This window comes from Mustela lutreola, chromosome 7 (genome assembly GCF_030435805.1).
Source record: "Mustela lutreola isolate mMusLut2 chromosome 7, mMusLut2.pri, whole genome shotgun sequence".
Classification (NCBI taxonomy): Eukaryota; Metazoa; Chordata; class Mammalia; order Carnivora; family Mustelidae; genus Mustela; species Mustela lutreola.
The window spans coordinates 144,076,901-144,095,647 of NC_081296.1; the positions used below are offsets into that span (position 1 = coordinate 144,076,901).

The window sequence follows — 18,747 nt, forward strand, 5'->3', positions numbered from 1 at the left end:
AGGGTCCTGGGATCAAGTTTTGCATCGGGCTCCTTGCTTGGCAGGGAGCCTGCTTCTCTCTCCACCTCTGCCTGCCACTCTGCCTGCTTGTGTGCTCACTTGCTCTCTCTCGCTCCCTCTCTGACAAATTAATAAATAAATTAAATCTTAAAAAAACAAAACAAAACAAAACAATGGAGCAAGGCTCCACTTCCAAAGGAAAGTGATTTCCAACCTTGAATTTGATACCCAGCTAAAGTAGCAATCAAGAGTCAGAAAAGAATAAATTCATTTTTCCATGGGCAAGTTCTCAGAAAGTTAACCCCTCAGGCACACTTTCTCAGGAAGGATGTACCCTTGTATTTAAGAGACTAAACCAGAAGAGGAAGACAGGAAACGAGAGAATAAACCCAGGAAAGATGTGGGGGTGGGCCCAGGTGACAGTGATAGAAGGCCTAGGTGACAGCCACGCCCCAGGTATGGAAGGTAATGAGTCCAGATTGGAGTAGATCAAAGGACCCTGATGTGCTCAAGAAGAGAAAACTGAGAAGGTTTAACTGATGCAACAAACAAGTTGCAGGGATATCCAGAACACCAATAGAGTCTGGGAATGAATTAATAAGCACATATGCCAATAACAATGGACAGTTCTAACTCCAAGGAAACCAAAAATAGAACAGGAAAGGAACAGTGATCCTAAGTAACTAAATGACTCAGCTCTGAATAGTGCCGGCCTAATGATGTTAACCTCAATCACTAATCTTCCAAAAGTATGATGAAAACATATCAGGCTTTGGAAGGACAGGAAAGATCTGTGGTTAGAAGAGGTAAAGAGGAGAGCAACAGCCTTACCTTCCAAGTTGGAAATCAGAGCCCTGAACCAAATATCAAGACAAAGGGATATATGCATGTTATTCAGCGACATCGAGGAAAATACCAAAATCATCAGCTAAAAAAAAATTTGCAAGCTATTGCTCCTGGGGAAGGGGGTAAAAAGGAGAACCACTGTTTTTCATACATACCTTGGAAAACTATAGTTACATATGATTTAGAAAAGGCGAGTATAGGGAAACATGCTGAAGGTATGTGATACCACTGAATGTTTTAACAACCATGAGAAGGTGGGATTTTCCCCCAAAAGATGTACAGTTCAGATATGTACAGCTAGTCCACAGAAAGGAGACTAACATTAAAATCCCAGCTCTGCCAGATCCTGGAATCTACACTTTCGCATCCACATTCACATATCCAACAGATAAACTCTGAATGCAAGCGGAGTCTAGAACAGGAGGTTAGGCCCTGGAACACAGGGGTGACCAGGATGGGTCCCAGTGCCCAACCCAGTGAGCCTTCTGGTTCATCAGGGCAGGCCAGGCCAACAACAAGCTGTCACTAATAACAAATCCCAGTATAGCAGTGCCCACCCAGGGCAAACACAGTCTATCAAGGGCAACTCTTGATTCTTGGCCACCGCCTCTGCTCGCCAATCATCAGTCCTATGGCATCCACATGTGTCCTCCACATCCGTCACCCCCCTGCCACCACATGCCATTTCGTGGCACTTGCCCACAGCAATTCTGGGAACTTGACAGGCCATCGTCCAGGCTTGCCAACACCCTGCCACTGGGGCCCAAGGCCCTTAGCTTTGATCGGAAAGGTATCACTTTTTGTTTTGTTTTAGATCAGAGTCAAGCTCAAAAGCCAAACCAGCTCTCCAAGGGAAAGTTCCACACAGTCCCTTGTGTACATGAAAGGAAAGTGAATCCCTTGTACAGACTAGCTCCCAGCAACTGCTGGTGGGACTGGGCCACAGGAAGTCTCAGATGCCACACTGACCTCCTCTGGGCCCCAGTGTCTGCATCTGTAGAGGGAACACTAATCTCACAGGTTACAGTAGAATTAAATGATAGAGTGAAGGTGACCGTGCTTTATAATCTGACACCGCCCTTATCACAACCCACAATGGGGAGGACAGGATGGTTTCCCATGGCTGCCTCTGGCTCTGCCATAATTCAAGGTTATGGAGATTTCATATTGTCAAGCTCTTAAGATGGGATCCTTGTCTCTAATCTTCTTGACTCTGCCCCTGGGAATCACTAGTTGGGGGTCATCAGTCAGGAATTTAGACTTGATTTTGTCACAGTGTGAAGAACCTGGTAGGTACATGGCTACGAACAGCTGAGTCACTGATTCCCCTCGGATAAGGCTCAGTACCCAAGGCTGGTTGACTTCTTGCCCAACATCCTTCAGCCTGGTCCAGCTCTCTTGCAGGGTTCCAAGTCAACTGCGCCCTCCATAGCCAACTGGGCCTGGAGCCAGCATTCACCAAGTCTCTCCCCTACCCCAAACCAAAGTCCCATCAGTGCTCCCTCTTCATACCCCATCCCCCAACTTATTCCAACCTCCCAGACTTAAACTTCTGACTCCTGGTTCTATGGCTTGTAGCTCAGTAGCTTGGCATTGCTGCTCAGCCTTAGTGCTTGGGGACAGATAATAATGCCCATTATGGGGGCTGTTTGGAAGACATGTACAGTTGTCTAGCAAGTGGCCAGCCCCCTGCCATATTCCCCATAATCACAACATCAATGCCCTATAACCAACGAAGACAATCCTTGACTTAGTTGATTTTTACACAACCTGTGCTCAATATGACACACTTTACAACAACACACCAAATTATCCTCTTTTACTCAAGTCAGGTCTTCACGAAGATAGTCTGACAAGGAAGGAGCCGAGCCACAGCACAGGGGAGCCCTTTAGCTACACTGCCTTCTTCATGGTACCACATTTCAGAAATTACGGAACATCTGATTGCATTTCATCCTTGTTTTATAAAAATGAGTAGAAACAGGAAAAAAAGAAAGTGTCATTATCAGTGATTACTACTGGTTTCATACTTAATACCACGGAGAAGAGCCACTTTACGTTGGTGGGAGGCAAGGGGGTGCCCTTCAACTAAAAAGGAAGGGGAAAATGGGTAAAATGGTAGAATACAATATGGCGGCCTTCCATCATGCTCCAACCGTGAGGCTTGATGAGGACTTTTCTTTCATTCTCTGGGAACTTAAGTTCCTCATAACTTATATGTCTAGCCTTGGACTTTGAACGATACCAACAAATCACAACTGCCCACAAGCCAATACCCTACGCATGTTCTCTTGTTTTCTAAACAGACTTCAACGTTTCATGTGAAGTAGACAACTGTTTCAAGCCACTGGGACTGGACCCACTCTTGGGTAACAGCATTTCCAGGGTTCATGTAGCTCAACCCTAAAGAACATGAGGCTTAGAAGGGAGGTGTCACAGTTGCCGAAAGTGTTGGATCCCAGCACGGTGGGTACCTTGAGGCCACTGTGATGTCACCCTCTTCACGCCCCAGCCATCCATACCATCCAGGCGCCAGAGCAGAGATCGATCTTCATGTCATTGTTCCCAGGGTCATTCACAGCCCTGTGTGTATCTCAGATCACACCATGCCTGTGGATTCCTGGCTGGAATCCCTGAAAGCCCAGGCCAGCGCCCTCTCCTGTCCCCTCAAACCCTGCTCTCCTGCCCTCTGCCAGGTAGCCTCAGCCAAGTGGTGGCAGCCCTGTGGCCAGAGCCCCGGTCTCTTTGCTCCCAGCTCGGGCTCCATGCCACCACCTGGGTGTCCACTGGGCTTGACAGCCAGTTGTAATTCATTTGCGTGCCAGTTTCCTATTGTTGCTATGACAGGTTACCAGATACTTAGTGGCTTAAGACAATATACATTTATTACCTCTGGATATGGGCTTGATGTGCAAAAATTGAAGTTATCGGCAGAACTGTGCTCCTTCTGGAGACGCTTGGGGGAGAAGCCATCTCCTTCTCTTCTCCAGCTTCCAGAAGCTGCCTGCACTCTCCTGCTCACGGCCCCTTCTAGCATCAGCATTGCTATGATCCTAATCGGCTTCCCCTATCACCTCTCCTCTCTCTCTGAGCCTCCTCCTTCGCTAAGGATGCTTGAGATTAATGGGACCCAGCTGTGTAACCCAGGATTATCCCATCTCAACATCTTTCAAGTAACCACATCTGTGAAGTCCCTCTGCCAAGTGAAATAACACAATGCGGTGGACAGTTCTGAAGACCTGGTCCCCAGGAAGTGCTCGCAGAGGAAAGATACACGCACCCCTCTTGGGAACCTAGTCGTGGGGGGCCCCCCGGGGACCCAGGGGAGGCGGCCATGATTTCCACCCAAGTGGGTGCAGGCAGGGTTCAGGGAGGCTGCTCTAGGCCGGGTCATGGTCCTTCTCTGCAGGAGTCATGTACAGGGTCAAGGGCGGATGCAGCTGGGGCTGGCTCATTCCAGGAAGGGCAGGAGAAGTGAGGGTGACCCAGAGCGCACAGCTCCGCTTCTTCCTGCAGGCCAAGAGGCATCTTCTACCAAGACACAGAAAGATCTCCGGGACTGCCGGGATGAAACAGGATCAGAGGTGCCGGAAGCAGAAAAACGGTGGTCCTGGTGACCGAGGAGGAGGATGTTGGCAAAAGCAGGCAAGCACGGAAAGGTGAGAGGGGAGAGCTTCGGGCCCAGGCCTGACGCGGGACGGGAGGGAGAGTGCGTGGAGGATGCCCAGGGCAGGCTAAGCTACCGGACCAGCCAACTGGCAGGTCATCGCTGTGCCCCCTCCCCACCCCCCGTCCCCGTTCCCAGCTAGAAGGCCTCAGAACCCTGCTTTTTAAGTATGTCATACCATAGAGGATTGAAAATAGTTTAAAAGAGGAGAGGGATATAAATATCGCCACGGTTGCTGCCTGCGTGGCGAGCCCCCCAGGAGCGGGAGGCAGGAGTGGGGCATGACATCATCGGAGCCCTAAAGGTCCCTCCAGTGAGACCTCCAGTTCTGCAAGACCGGACAAGTGACTCTAGGGCTTTCTGCAGATTCCCCAGATCCTCCCAGGCTTGCCCCCGTCCTCGTCTGGGGGACTTGGGCTCTAATCGCCCATACAGTGGATCACAGGGCTCCAAAGGGCAAGATGAAAAGGAAATTCTCAGGGGCACGGGCTACTTCTGGGGCCCATTCCCCTATATGCCCCGCACCCCAACCATGGCCACAGTTCTCCCCAAGAGCCCCCACGTCACCCATCACCATACACTCCCCTACTCCCTGGTTGCACACAAGATAGAGACCTACAATTACAGACTTTTCCCGTCCTCCCAGGAGCCCCACCCTGCGGGTTGGATTGGACCTCCCCTCCCCGCCATACTCCTGCAGCACCCACGGAGCACACTCAGTCCTAATGTGCTTCCTCTTAGCCTCATGATAACCACCTCCTCTGTGTCCTGGGGACACGCCAGCTCCCAGGATTTCAGGATTCCAGCAATCCCGGGACCGCGGCTTGGCTGAATGGCCAGGCTCACAGAAGGCATGTGGTTTTGTAAGGCAGGGCCGGAACCCTCCTCGGCGGGCATCATCAACCTTCTAGAAACAAGGCTGGGCCTGTTACACATGGAACCACCATCGTCCGCTGTGGTCATCAGGGCATCTCCCACTGGTCAAGTGCCGCGTCTGGGTTCCAGGCCCCTGCCAGCCCACAGAAAGCCCTCTGGATTCCCACATCCCATACAGTAAATAACCAAACAGTAAATATTTCCGGTTTTGTGGGTACTTCCTTGTCACGACGCCTCAACTGCCCTCGGAGGGCAGAAGCAGCCGCGGACAATAGGCAAACAAATGAGCACAGCTGTGTTCCAATAAAACTTTATTCACAAAAACGGGCAGTGGGCGAGATTCAGCCACAAACCAGAGTTTGCTACCTGCCCCCACCCCTGGCCCCGCTCTGACAGAAAACAACTGATGAAAGACCAGGGGACAGGCCTGTGAGGGGGAAAAAACCCACAAGGAGTCTTTAAACCCACACTTGTGATTTTTGATGCTGCCTCTAATTCCTTCTGTGACTGACACAATCTACCACTGGGTAAAAAGAAAAAAAAAAAAAAAAAAAAAAAGACACACAGGGAGGGGGTGGGAGAAATCAGAGAAGGTTTCTATGGGAACAGGGAGTTCATTTTTAATGGTTCAATCACTAAAAAGACAATTACTTTATTTTTCTCACTTCCCCTCTGGAGCAGGGCGGGCGGGACCTCTGGCTGGTCAGGCGGAGGACCGTGCCCTGGGCCTCAGCTGTTCCAGGCAAAAATTAAATGCCAGAGTGTTCCACAGGTCAGGGAGGGCACTTAATGCAATCTGGGCCTCTTCGGCTAAGGGCCGCCTCCCCGGAGCGCTCAGTAGAGTCAGAAGTACTGCCTCTCCCGTGAGGCTCAGCGTCGGTGGATGGCTCTGGGCTGCTCACTGGAGTCAAGGCCAAGCAGGAGCTGGGACCGGTAGTAAGTAACCCTGTGATGACACCTCTTCCTAGCTCTGCCGCCAACTGGCTGGGCACCCCCCCCCTGCCCCCTAGTACAGACTTCCACCTGGTCCCTAAACACTCTCGTTCCTCAGCATAAGTGTGACATGGGTGACGCCAGGATCCCCTCATTCACCCTGACTGTGGACGGGCCACTCCACCCATGGGGGGAACCTCCAACTGTGCCCAGCTGATTTGGAGCAGGTGTCCCAGACCTGCCCTGGGCTCTTCATCTTCATAGAAGCTATGATGGATCTGCCGAGAACAGACCAAGAACGCACACCATTTACTGCGCCCTACTTCTATAATGAGCTTATCAACTGCAACCTTTTCTACAGGGGACCCTCAGTGGGGGTGAGTGTCTAGCACTTAACACTGTAAAGAATCCAGGAGGGAGCCCTGCTGTTGCATGCTGGCCGCCCAAGCGTGCCAGGGACTGGAACTCAGGTGCCTTTACGGGGACACGCTCTGGTTAGGCCATGCCACTCCTCACACCACCTTCCAGGGGGCCCATTTGAGCCAGGGAGGTCAGCCATCTTGTTTTGCAGTGAGGAAACTGAGGCACGGCCAGGAGAAGAGATTTCCCAGGATCCCATAGCAAGTTAGTGACAAGACTGGGACTCGGGCTCAGGGTGTCAACCTCCAGGTCCTGGCTGTGGGTTCCCCAGCTGCACAAAATTCTCCACCCAGAAAGGCCCCTGGAGAAGAATCCACATCCCAAGTGAGGGTTAGAGCCGGACTGGAACATGGTCTTTGAGGGAGGCAAAACCCAGCGTTAACCCAAAGCCTGTGGCCTGACTCCAGCAGGGAGCCTGGAAAAAATGTTCTCCATGAGCTCTTATCCTTTAGAACCAAGCACACAGACCTGGGCTGGGACTTTATAGGCAGCAGTTCTTAGAGGCCTGGAAACCTCTGCATTTGATTTTCTTTGTTTTCACACAGAAACTTCCAGCACGTTTGCTGTGCTCTCCAGGAGCTGGGGGAGGTAGAAGCAGGAACGATTCTTCCTTGCTGCTCGGTAACTTTGACCATAGTGACATCCCTGATCTGTCTGCTGTTTGCACAGGAGGTCTCCAGGTAGAGGGATAAGAGCCAGGAGGGGAGGGTGTGGGGGGCTGGGAGCCGGTAGGGAGCTGTGGGAGGGGAGGCTGGCTGGCATCTCAAACATGACCACAGAAAACGTCGCATGCCAGACTAAGGGGCTTGGCCTTGATCCCATAAGCCAGTGCGGCCCAGCATTCTTCCCATCGTGACGTCCGTGGACCATGATGCTATCATCTTGGGATGGACTCAGGGGCTGCCTCAGCCCGCAGGTTGGTCATGGAGACCCACCGAGGAGCTTAGGAGGGGCAAGTGAGGGGTGGCTAAGTGGTAGATAGTTGGGAAGAAGGGACACAAGCCCTGAGCCATGAAGACGTGACCAGAGAGTCCAGGCAAGCACAGGAAGGCCTGCTCCTGGACCCGAGCCAACACAATCAGAGAAGGGGGCAGAGAACACGGCAAGGGCTGATCTTTTTAACCACACAGGCGCTGTCCTGCCCAGAGCCTGCCTTCAGGCTCTCCTACTGTCCTTCTTCTGACGCTGTGAACTGTGAAACAGGGATTTCACACCATCACGTTTCTGCTTAGCCCCCAAGGCCGGACCCCAACGCCCCTCCTCTGCGAGGCCTGCCCAGCTCCCAGGCCTGAGGCCACCAGCTCCTCCCTTGGGCACCCATCATACTTGACTCATGGAGCTAGTGTGACAAGATACGTGGGCTCAGTGGGTCCTGGGTTCACAACCCAGCTCCACTTGAAGCCCATGACTATGGGCAAGTCCCTCCCGAAACAAGCACCCCGCCTCAAAGGCCTGTGGGAAACCTTGAGGAGGGCTAGCACCGTGCCCGGCACCATCTCAGTTCCAAGGGCCCCAAACCGCAGTCCTGTTTGTCAACCCTGGGCAGTACGGCTTCCCAACCCATCTGACTGAGGGAGACACTGAGGCAGGGGTGGGGACACAGCTCAGGGACGACCAGCCAGCAGGGCCCAGCTGGCAGCGGCGGATGCTCCCCCGAGCCCCACCACCAGAGCAGCAGCGGGCCTGGGCCCACCGAACTCCAGCCACACCCCCCACCCCCCTAGCTCTGGGGACCCCCCTAGCTCTGAAGCAGTGAGGTCTAGGTTCACAGCATCAGAAGGAACAAGGCACCAGACGGCCAGAAGCCGGAAACTGGAGGCCCAGCCTGGCTTTGTGCTGCTTTAAAGGCAGGAACAAGGACCAGTGACATTCCTTGTTGTCCACACATTGCTATATGCTTTGCACACATTTGCCCAACAGAACAGAAAAGTCCAGGGAATTCTGAGGATAGTGGAGGCTTCCGACCTGAAGAGGAGTGTCTTCCAAACTCCCAACAATCCACCCAACCTTTGGCCCAGCAGTCAGACCTGGTGGAGCACTAGCCTGGACCCTGAGGCCAAGTCAAAGGGGGATGGGGGGGGGGGCGGGTGGTAGGACGGGGGAGGGGCGGGGGTGGGCAGGGAACAGCCAAAGCAGCCTTGTCGCGCGGGAAAGGCACTGGAGCGCCCCCCACGCACAGCCAGGCCAAGAACTAAGGCACAGACAGTCCACCGACTACCTCAGACCTCAGGGCTACCCCACAAAGCTCCAGGGAAGTGGGACCACCGGCGGGGGGGCGGGGGGGGGGAGGGGGCGGGGCGGGGCATGGCTCTGCTCTCTCCTCTCTGAAAAAGTCAACTGCCTGGGCCACCTCCATTTCCCTGAAGGAGTCCCCGTAAGGGTGGCAGAGGCAGCCTGGGCCCAGAGGGACACTCGTGCTCTCCACCAGAGTGTCCTTTTAGGAGCCACCAGAGCGAACGTATCCACGAGGACTTCATCGGCTCCTGCGGCAGCGACAGCAAGCTGAGGGACAGGCCTCTCGGGAGAGACCATGCTTTCTGCAGAGCTCACCCGGCTCTCCAAAGACAGGCCCGGAAGTCTTCGTTCCAGTGGTCCGCAGGGGGTGATCGGGTGACATGGCAATCATATCTGCTCGAACTCCAGAACCCCACAGTTCAGGGCGATGGACAAAGGGCTTCAAGGGGCAAATGAGAGGAGGTGAACAGACCTCCAAGTCAAATTTGAAATACAGACACGGAGAAAGATGGAAACACACAGGTATACTATTGAGCCATTATTCCCTGAAACGCAGTGTCCTCCAGCCTGAGATTGTGGGGCAAGCCCCGGTCCCAGGACCACAAGAGTCAAAGCCTTGTGAAAAGAACAGGATTCCTGCCCACAACAGCAGCCACCACCTGCAGACGGGAGGCTGGGCATCCTCGGTCCCTAGGATTCCAGAGTCATGAAATCCCACGGTACCCGGCCTCCCATCACCACGACAACTGCGGGCTACCTGTGCTCTAAGCAAGCACACAGCTTTATTCAAAACACAGCCCTTCTGCCTGGACTCCCCCTGCTTCCCTTGCCTACCACCCATGCGGAGTTCAGATGACAAGGTCCCCTACCCCGCCTGCGGCCTGCAGAGTTGGCCATCCACACATGTCCAGGCCCAGTGACACTGGCCAGCTGGTCTGGGCAGATGCTCAAAGCACAGCCAAGCAGAGCCTTCTGGATTTGGCCCTTGGGCTGGGGCTTTCTGAGGATCATGGAGATGGGGAGAGAAGATCTCCACGAAGCATCCATTCTAAAGACGGGGAAGCCCAAGGAGAAAGGGACAGAAGGTGGATTCCTGCCCCTGACATCAGCGAAGCCATGAAAGGCACTTCTACCATGCAAACACCTCCCCCCCAGGACAAACCGCTTCACAATAATGCCGACCTGCAAACAACGCCATGTCCCCCCACCAATGAGCAGCCCCACGAAGAGGGGTGCGCCCATCGGACAAAAGGAACAGGAACCACGTGTCACCTGGGCCCAGGGCTGAGACACGCATATGTGCCCACAACCGGGGAGCTTTTTCGAGTGGTGAAAATGTTCCAGGGGCACCTGGGTGGCTCAGTGGGTTAAAGCCTCTGCCTTCAGCTCAGGTCATGATCCCAGGGTCCTGGGATCAAGCCCTACATCGGGCTCTCTGCTCAGCAAGGAGCCTGCTTCCTTCTCTCTCTCTGCTTGCCTCTGCCTACCTGTGATCTCTGTCTGTCAAATAAATAAACAAAATCTTTAAAAAAAAAAATGTTCCAAACCTGGACTGTTGGGAGGTTTCCCCAATTCTGTTGATTTCCTAAGCATTGTAAACTTAAGGCAAGTGAATTTTATGGTATGGAAATTATATTTTAACAAAGCAGTCTACAAAAGCTCTTAAAAAAAACACAGGCAAGAACATGGATCAAGTACAGAGCAAAGCAAGTCCGTGCAAAAGAAGGTGTATCGTAGTCTTCCATTTTATAGGAAGTTCTACAGGCAAAATCAGAGTGATAAAGCTCAGAATAGTAGCTGCCGTTGGTGGGGGCAGGCAAGGGAGGGAGTCACTGCCCGGGAAGGAAGACGAGGCATCCATCCAGGGCACTGGAAATCATCTGTATCTTGATATGGACAGTGACTACCTGGGTTATCCATGGGTAAAACTTTGTTGGCCCGGCACCAAAGAGCAAGGCACATTTTCTACCATACAGAAGATGTATGCATAATATAGACACAAATCTAAAAGCTTATCTTTTTAAACGGCAAAGCCCACGGATGCTCACATTGTACCTGACATTGCCTAAAGGGGAAGGGCAGTTTGCTCACTGGGAGCTGAGGGGAGAACCCATTCAGTGACCTCCTACCCAACCTTCAGGACCCATCTGAAATTGCCCCATGGAGTGAAGCCCTCTCTCAGAGTTCCAGGTGTAACTGCTCACACTGCTGAACATTGGGCATGAAAGTCAATCCCCTTTACACTGAAAGCTGGGCTTTGAGGAATGCAGGGAGCTGCTGCATTAAAAATTGGTTAGCATGCGTTTATTAAACACCCACTGATTGCCACACACACACACACACACACACACACAGCACGACCGCCCAAACCACATGCCATCTCAGCAAGAAATGCTAATTCCCACCCCCAAATAGGATGTCAGTTCTGGGGCAACAGGATCCAGACACCAGGCTTGTTATCAGAAGGGATCATTTGCAACATCTCCAGCCTGATCCTCCTCCTCTTACACAAATCACAGCCAGATGGGTGGGGGGAGCCCAGAGCAAACTCCATTTCCAGTGGACCCTGCACTGGGCTTCCCCCACCCCACGTGAGCTCACCTTTCCTAGCCCTGTCCTTGTGTAGCCTAGGGGTGGAGCAGGTCCACACGACTCCAAGTAAACATTCTCTCAGGTGCAATGTTTAAATTTGACTGCCGGGGCCATCCCCACCCTCCCCACCCCCCAGGCCACCCTCGGGCAGTAAAGGCAGGTACCCGGTAGGGGGGCACCCACCGCCCCATCCTCTCTCTGTCCAGGGCTCCCAGCTCTCTCTGCAGCGCCCCCAACCTTGGAATCTCTAGAAACCCAAGTCTGCCCAGAAAACTTAGAAACTTCCCTAGCCAGTCAGGTCTCTGTGCCTGCGAGGCCGGAAGTGGAACCCTGTCTCGTTCTGCAAAGCCCACAGATGAAAAGGGGCTAGAAATACACCTCCGCAAACAGCAGCTTTCTTTGGGTAGGCGGGTGGGTGCGTGGGTTAGACGGTGGTTGTGGGTAACTTTTTCCCTTTATTGTGCTTTCCGAGTTTCCACCATGAATAAACTCTTGAAAGGTTAAGACACTTCGCGTGTGGCGGGAGACACCCCCAGCCCCGGTCCGACGCGCCGGCCTCCCGAGTTTCTCTTTCACCTTGTCGAGGTGGCGGCGGGTCCCAGCGTCCCGCGTCCGGCAGGCGGGGCCTCTCGCCCCCTCCCCACTGGAGCCCCGGGCCCGCGGCAAGTGGCTGGCCCGGAGCTGAGCCCGCCCAGCCCCCGCATCCGCGCCCCCGGCCCTGGTCCCCAGCCCACCCCTCAGGCGCCGCCCCCCGGTCCGTTCCCGTAGCCTCAGAGGCACTTGGGAGGTGTGCAAGCTCACACGCGCGCGCGCACACACAAACGCAGTCGCACTTTCTCCTCCCTCCCTGACCTGGGCCACAGCCCCCAAGAGCCCACACGTTCAAACTTGGCCAAAGTCGCAGCAGCGGCTGCAGGGGAGTCGTGACGTCCCCCCGCCAAAGAAAGCGGGACCCCCGGACACACACACGCACGTGTGCCGCCCCACCCCCTGGGCGACCGCGAATCTGGCCGGGCGGCCCCGTGGGGAGCTGGGGGGGCGGGGGGCGGCCGTCTCTGCCCCCTCCCCGCCAGCGGGCGACCCGAGCGGGGTCAGGCGGGGCCAGGTGGCGGCGCCGGGCGGCGCTGTCCCGGGCGGGAGCGGCGCCGGGGCTCCCGGGGCCACCCGACCGGGCGTCCCTCCCCGTGGTTGGTGTGTGTGTGGGGGGGGGGGGGTACTGGGGCGCCTTACCTTGCAGGTTCTGGACGCGGATGTCGCTGATCTGCCCTATGAGCTCCTCGCGTTGGAACCAGTCCCACTCGTGCGCAGCCATGAAGCGCGGGCGGCGGGCCGGGGCGCCGGGGCCGGGCGCGGGCGGCGGGCGGAGAGCCTGGCGGGCGAGGGCGCCGCGGAGCCGGAGCGGCGGCGGCGGCTGGCGGCAGCGGGCGGGGCGGGCGCGCGGTCGGGCCGCCCCCGCCGCGGGCGGGCAGCGGGCGGGCGCGGGGCGGCGGGTGCGGGGCGCCCGGCTGGCGCTCACTCCCCCATCCGGGGGCGGGGGCCCCGGGGGGCGAGGGGCGGGGCGGGACGGGGTGGGGGGGGGGAGGAGGAGGGAGGCTGGGCTCGGGCCGGTTTCTTTTTTTCCCCCTACCCGGGGTGTTTGTTGGGTGGATTGTTGGGTAGCAAACGGGCGGTGATGAGGCGCGGGGTCCCGGCCCCCAGATTGTGATGTCTCAGGGGGCGGTGGGCGGGGCGACGCCGGCCAGGGTGAGCCCGCGGGTCCCAGCGCCAGTCCGGGAGGGCACGCCCCCCACCACCCGGCCCCCGGGGCCTCAGCGCACCCTTGTCCCGGGTACAGACACCCGCAGACACCCCACCACCTCAGATCCCCTGCCTCGGCACAATTCCGAGAGGCCACCTCTGCGGAAGACAAGGACCCGGGCCGAGGCCAGGCGCCCCTGTGGGCACCTGGGGTAGCGGCGAGCACCTGGGTAGGGGCAAATGAACGCTGAGATGGAGTCAGGGCCAGTCTCTCCTCTGCCTCCAGACTGGGGAGCTCGAGCGAGAGGACTGCTTTCCCAGCTTGGAAACCTTTTCCTTGGGGATCCGGTCCAGAGATGACCCCAGATTCTGGGGAGGGAAGAAGCAGCCCGAGCCCCCACCCCCAAACCCGGGCAGTCCCAGGCCCCTGAATCTCCAAGTGACCCTTTCTGGGGCTTTCCTGAAAATGAGTATGGGCCTTCTGGGTATGTGGGAGTGTGTGTGTGTGTGTGTGTGTGTGTGTGTGTGTGTGTGTTGGGGGGGCGGTTCTTCACTGTTTCTTTTAACTCTTGAGAGTTGCAGGATCTTAACCTTGTTTGGGGCTGGCTACTACATCAGGCAAAGTTAACTGGTTTCCCGAACACAAAAAGTGAGGTCCTGGGATCTTGGAATTTACCCAACGCTGAAGAATGAGTTAAGGACATGAGATCCAAGCCCCTGGCTCAGTACTTTGACCTTTTCCTGAGTGCCGGGACAGGCTCTCCCAGCCTGGCTCCACACAGAATGGCTTATATATGGGATAGTCAAAAAAATAAAAAATTGTGGGCAGGTCTCCCAGAGCATTTAAATACAGGTTGAGTTGTGTTCCTCATTGCCATGTCCATGCTACCGAACCACTAGAAACTCAGATAGACTGGCTACTTCCTCAGTAGCTAATAACTATGCGGCCCCTACTGGTGAACAGACCCTGTGCCCCTAAGATGAATGAATCTATGATCAGACTCAGATTCCTGGAGGGGAGGGGGGACATGACAACCAAGAAACCAAATAATACACATGGAAATGATTTCCAGAACAGAGAAAATGCACTGGGGTAGGTGAGAGAGATGGGGAAGGGGTCCAGAGAGATCTCAGGAGGACCGACCTTAGAGCTGAACCCGGAGGATGAAGGGAGCCCCCACCGGGAAAGCGACTTGGGCAGGGTCCGTGGACACAGGCCCCAGGATGGCGTCCTGTGTGCCACCGGTTTCTAGACGGCAGGGGCATAATCAGGGACGGGACACTGCAGCCCAGTGAGCTGACCATAGCAATAGGGATAAACCGGAGGATAAACAGGAATATAATGTCAAGCTCTGCATTGCTTTTTCTTTCTCTTGTTCTTTTTGCCAAGTTTCTCACCATGAGCAAGTATTTTTATAATCAGGCAGAAAACCAACACGTTCTCCTTTAACCTCTCAAGATTTTGTATTTCCAGGCTCTCCTCATCTGCGGGTCGACATGCCCAATGGAGGCCAGTGGAGCCAACGGGGGGTGGGGGGAGCTCCTAGGTGCCTGGGTGCAGGCCCTGAGGCTCGAGGCAGGTGCTGCCTTCTCCTTGACTGGGTCTGAAAGCGCCTGTTCATTTCACACTCAGGGGAGCAGGGCTGTTTCTGTGTCCTCCGGAGCTGGGTGCCAGTAGCCAGGCATCACTTGGTTTTGCCCCATCTGCTAGCCATCTCCCGTGTTTATGCTTCAATTTATTTTCCATAATTGCTGTGGAGAGGAGAGTGAGGCTGAAAATCATTTTCTTTACAAAGCAAAGAGCCAAGAAAATCAGCTTCCTTCTGCATCGAGAAGAGGGTCTCAGGGAGCAGAAGGTGGTGCAGATGTCAGGGGCAGGGATGGGCCCTTTTTTGGGACACAAAGACGACTGTCCTGTGAACGGAAGGCTGCTTCATTGGAGGAACGTTGTGGGGACGATAACACCCTAGCAGAGCGGGCCTGATCACATCGATGGGGCACCAACCGTGTACTAAATGTCGGTGCAGAGGAATTCTTTGTACCAAGGCGTAGAGAATTTTAGGTAGTTAAGAGGGAGTAGGAACCCACGTTGGCACAAAGCATAAGGCTAAGCCCCTAGCAGGTACCCGAATATTCACTGAGCTAATGTGTCAGTATCACTCCTCTTTCCTTCATTCTCCCTGAACTCTGGCCCTCCCGGACTGGTCCCTGTGTCACCTCCTTGCCCATAAATCCTGGTTTTATTCTTTTCTACCTAGGAAGTGGAAAACAGAGGTCTGGCCACAGCCCACTAACCCCTAGGTCTCTACTGTTCCCTTTGAAATGCCCTTCCCCGCCCCTGTTCCCTGCACTTTCCCTTCGCCCAGCACACCACTGCTAACTCGTGTTAATCCCAAGAGGACCTCCTCAAAAACCCCTAAGCCCAGCTGAGTGCCCATCTTCTACGAGTCCCATAATATTCAGTACAAGCTCATGATACCCCATGAACCCCATCTTAACACGTTTCATAATAATTGGGTATACTTGGTGGTTTCCCACTGAAGCTGAAGTACTTGAGAACATGGCTGTCTCATGACTTTATCTGAGCACTAGCACAGTGCCTGACACAGAGAGAGTTCTCAATATTGAGTGGGTGGATGATTGAAGGGTTCACTATAGGCCTGAACTCACAAAGCAAGGACCAAATGACAAACGGTTGATCCCCATGTCCTGGGCCCAAGTGAACCTCTGGAGTGGCCGTCAAAGCAATGTTCACATACTGGCAATGGGCAAAGCTGGGCCCCAAGCAAAGACCACACTGTACCTTCTTTGGGTGTATACAGCCTCCTGGTTCTGGAAGTCCAGCGGGGAGAGAAGGGCATGTGACTTCCATGGGGGTTTTTAGGCTGTTTGCCCTCTTGCCTGAATTAACAGTACTATTTTTCTTTCACACTTTTATTTTTGGGAAGGAAAAGTACTCTGCCTGAAGGCTTGGCTTCCTGGGAGTTTCCAGAAACGGATTTTCTAGAAATTGCCCAATTCCACTAGAATCTGTGCCATTGTTTAAAACTGAGTTCTGCCAAGCGAAAGGACGTGGCATCAGAGAATCTCAAAGAATCCCTGATGGGACCTCAGAGATCAAGTCCAACATCCCTCCCTATGTAGGGACTTTTGAAACATCTGGCCCAGTTATCTTCTTGCCTCTGTTTATGGGGACGGATGACTTCATGCAGATAATCTGGACGGGAGGTTTGCATGTCTGCATCCCAGACCCACTTTGGGAAAGAATGAAGACAACGGAGATAACCCCAGTGTCCCCACCAGTCCCTGCAGGAGAGCGGTATGATGAGGGTCGCAGCCAGTGGGAAGCTGCCTTCTCCGGTCATTGTCATGATCCCGTATTTGTGTGTGACACTTGAGGCTTGAATGGCCCTTGAATAGCCCTTGAATAGCCCTGAATGGCCGGTGTCAGCCAGTCTTCTTAATAACCATCACGAGGCCAACAACGCGGGCTCATTTTTTGGTGGGGCTTAAAGCTGTTCAGATACCTGCCCAAGGTCACAAAGTAAAGCAAAAGGAGACTTTGAACTGTCCTTCTCACTGCTTGCCTGTGTCCAGCGCAAGTACAGCTGGACTTATGCTGTGGACCGAACACATAGCAGTTTGGTATTAGTCATATGGACTTATGTATTTTCATGTTTATTTGACATTTAAAAAAAAAAGACAGCTCATCAGCATGTAAAAACTGTTGGGGAGGGGCACCTGGGTGGCTCAGTCTGTTAAGCATCTGCCTTCGGCTCAGGTCATGATCTTGGGGTCCAGGGATCGAGCCCCACATCGGGCTTCCGGCTTGGCGGAAAGCCTGCTTCTCCCTCTACTCTTCATTCATGCTCTCTCTCTCACTCGTTACCTGTCTCCTGTCTCTCTCCCTCTCAGATAAATAAAATTTTGAAAAAAAAAAAAAAAAACTGTTGGGAAGTCCAGTTAAGAGGCTGTAGTGGATCCCAGTCAGACTCACCGATGATGATTCACAAAGACCCAGACTACTTCCTGGGCTGGGGTGGGCGGGGTCTGCATTATGATGTCACAAGGCTGCCCTTGTGTTGTTCATGCCCTTGTGTAGCATGAACAGCACCAGCCTCATTTATGCACTTAATAAACATTGGTCGAATATATCTACCCATGGCCTGGCCCTGTGCCAGGACTCAACCGTGGACAAGACCCAGAATCTGCCTGCTCAGGGGTTTGGACTTTGTCCTAAGAGATGACTTTGGAGGACTCTCACGGGTCAGCTTGTCCCTTCTGTTGTGGTGTGGAGGGAGGGTCAGAGGTGTGGGACAGGATCTCAGGGAACAGTCAGTCTCAGTGAGGCAGTGAGATGGCTATGGCCATGGAGGCAGCTGTTCAGATGGTGGAGGTGACAGCACCCACCCGAGGATGGCCCAGAACAGCGCAGTAAGCTCAGTAAGGGTTAGTGGTGTGTATGAGTATGTGTATGAGTATGTGTATGAGTGAACAAATTATATTGAAACTCCATCAAGCAGTAATTCTTAAAACTTTTGGAGCCCTGGATCCCCTAAAGGAGGTCTCCCCTGTGCCTTAGGAATGCCAGGTATCTACCTATCTGCTGATTTTTTCCCTGCTAAAGATTCCCCACTGATTGCTCCCTGGCCCCAGGGAGTCCTGCAGTAAGTGACGCAAAGGCTGGTGGCAGAGAGAGATCCTGAGAAATGGGAAGAATCAGGCTCAAGCAAAAAGGAGGGAAGGTGTGTGGGGTGGTAGATAGTAGGCAGACAGTAATGGCCTGAGCTGTGTGACCTCAGGCAAGCTCTGAACCTCTCTGGGCCTCTGATTTCATCTGTAAGATGGGGCCCAGAGTCCCTATCTGGATTGTTGTGAGAACCAAGATACGGGGGTATAGAGAAGAGATGCTTCAGTAAGATTTTTGGTAAGATTCTTCAGTAAGATTCAGATCATTTGCATGGCATAAAATGAACCACACTCAGAAGAAAAATTGCCCCTGAATTTGGGAGATTACCTACAGTGTAAAATATTAATGTGTTCTCTGGGATTTTATTAAATTTTTTGGTATGTGTAGGTGTTGATGGGTGGTTAAAAAAAAAAACCTGCTTCCCTAAGTAGACAGCACCGGATGTCCCAATTTCCACAAATAAAACCCTTCATTTCTTCCAGGTTTGAATAGTCAAAGGCTGCTTCCCTGGAGACAGTACTGCTAATTTTTTTTTTTTTTTTTTTTTTTTTTTTGCAGGCATTAGAACACTATTTAAGGACAGATTTTCCGGTAAAGCAAAGGAACGTGTGAGATGTTGGCCATGTGAAATTGTGGGGAGAGGGGAGATGTTATGTACAGAACAAAAACATCCCATATTGTTGTTTGCAACAGTACTGCCGAAATATATATAGTTTTTAACATTTTGGAATCTAAAGCAAACTTTGTTGAT

General features: G+C 53.6%; 1 protein-coding gene across 2 annotated transcripts in view; it reads right to left on the minus strand.

Annotated features, from left to right (window-relative positions):
• The window catches only part of CLMN (calmin), a 105,993-nt gene extending 92,995 nt beyond the window's left edge, over positions 1-12,998 (minus strand). Inside the window, exon 1 of one of the 2 annotated variants that reach the window (XM_059183024.1) lies at positions 12,800-12,998. In XM_059183024.1, coding sequence (XP_059039007.1) covers positions 12,800-12,881 — 82 coding nt within the window. In that variant the 5' untranslated portion in view covers positions 12,882-12,998. The remainder of the gene's footprint in view (positions 1-12,799) is intronic. The other variant, XM_059183029.1, reaches the window with a different exon arrangement.
• Between the last annotated feature and the right edge of the window lie 5,749 nt (positions 12,999-18,747).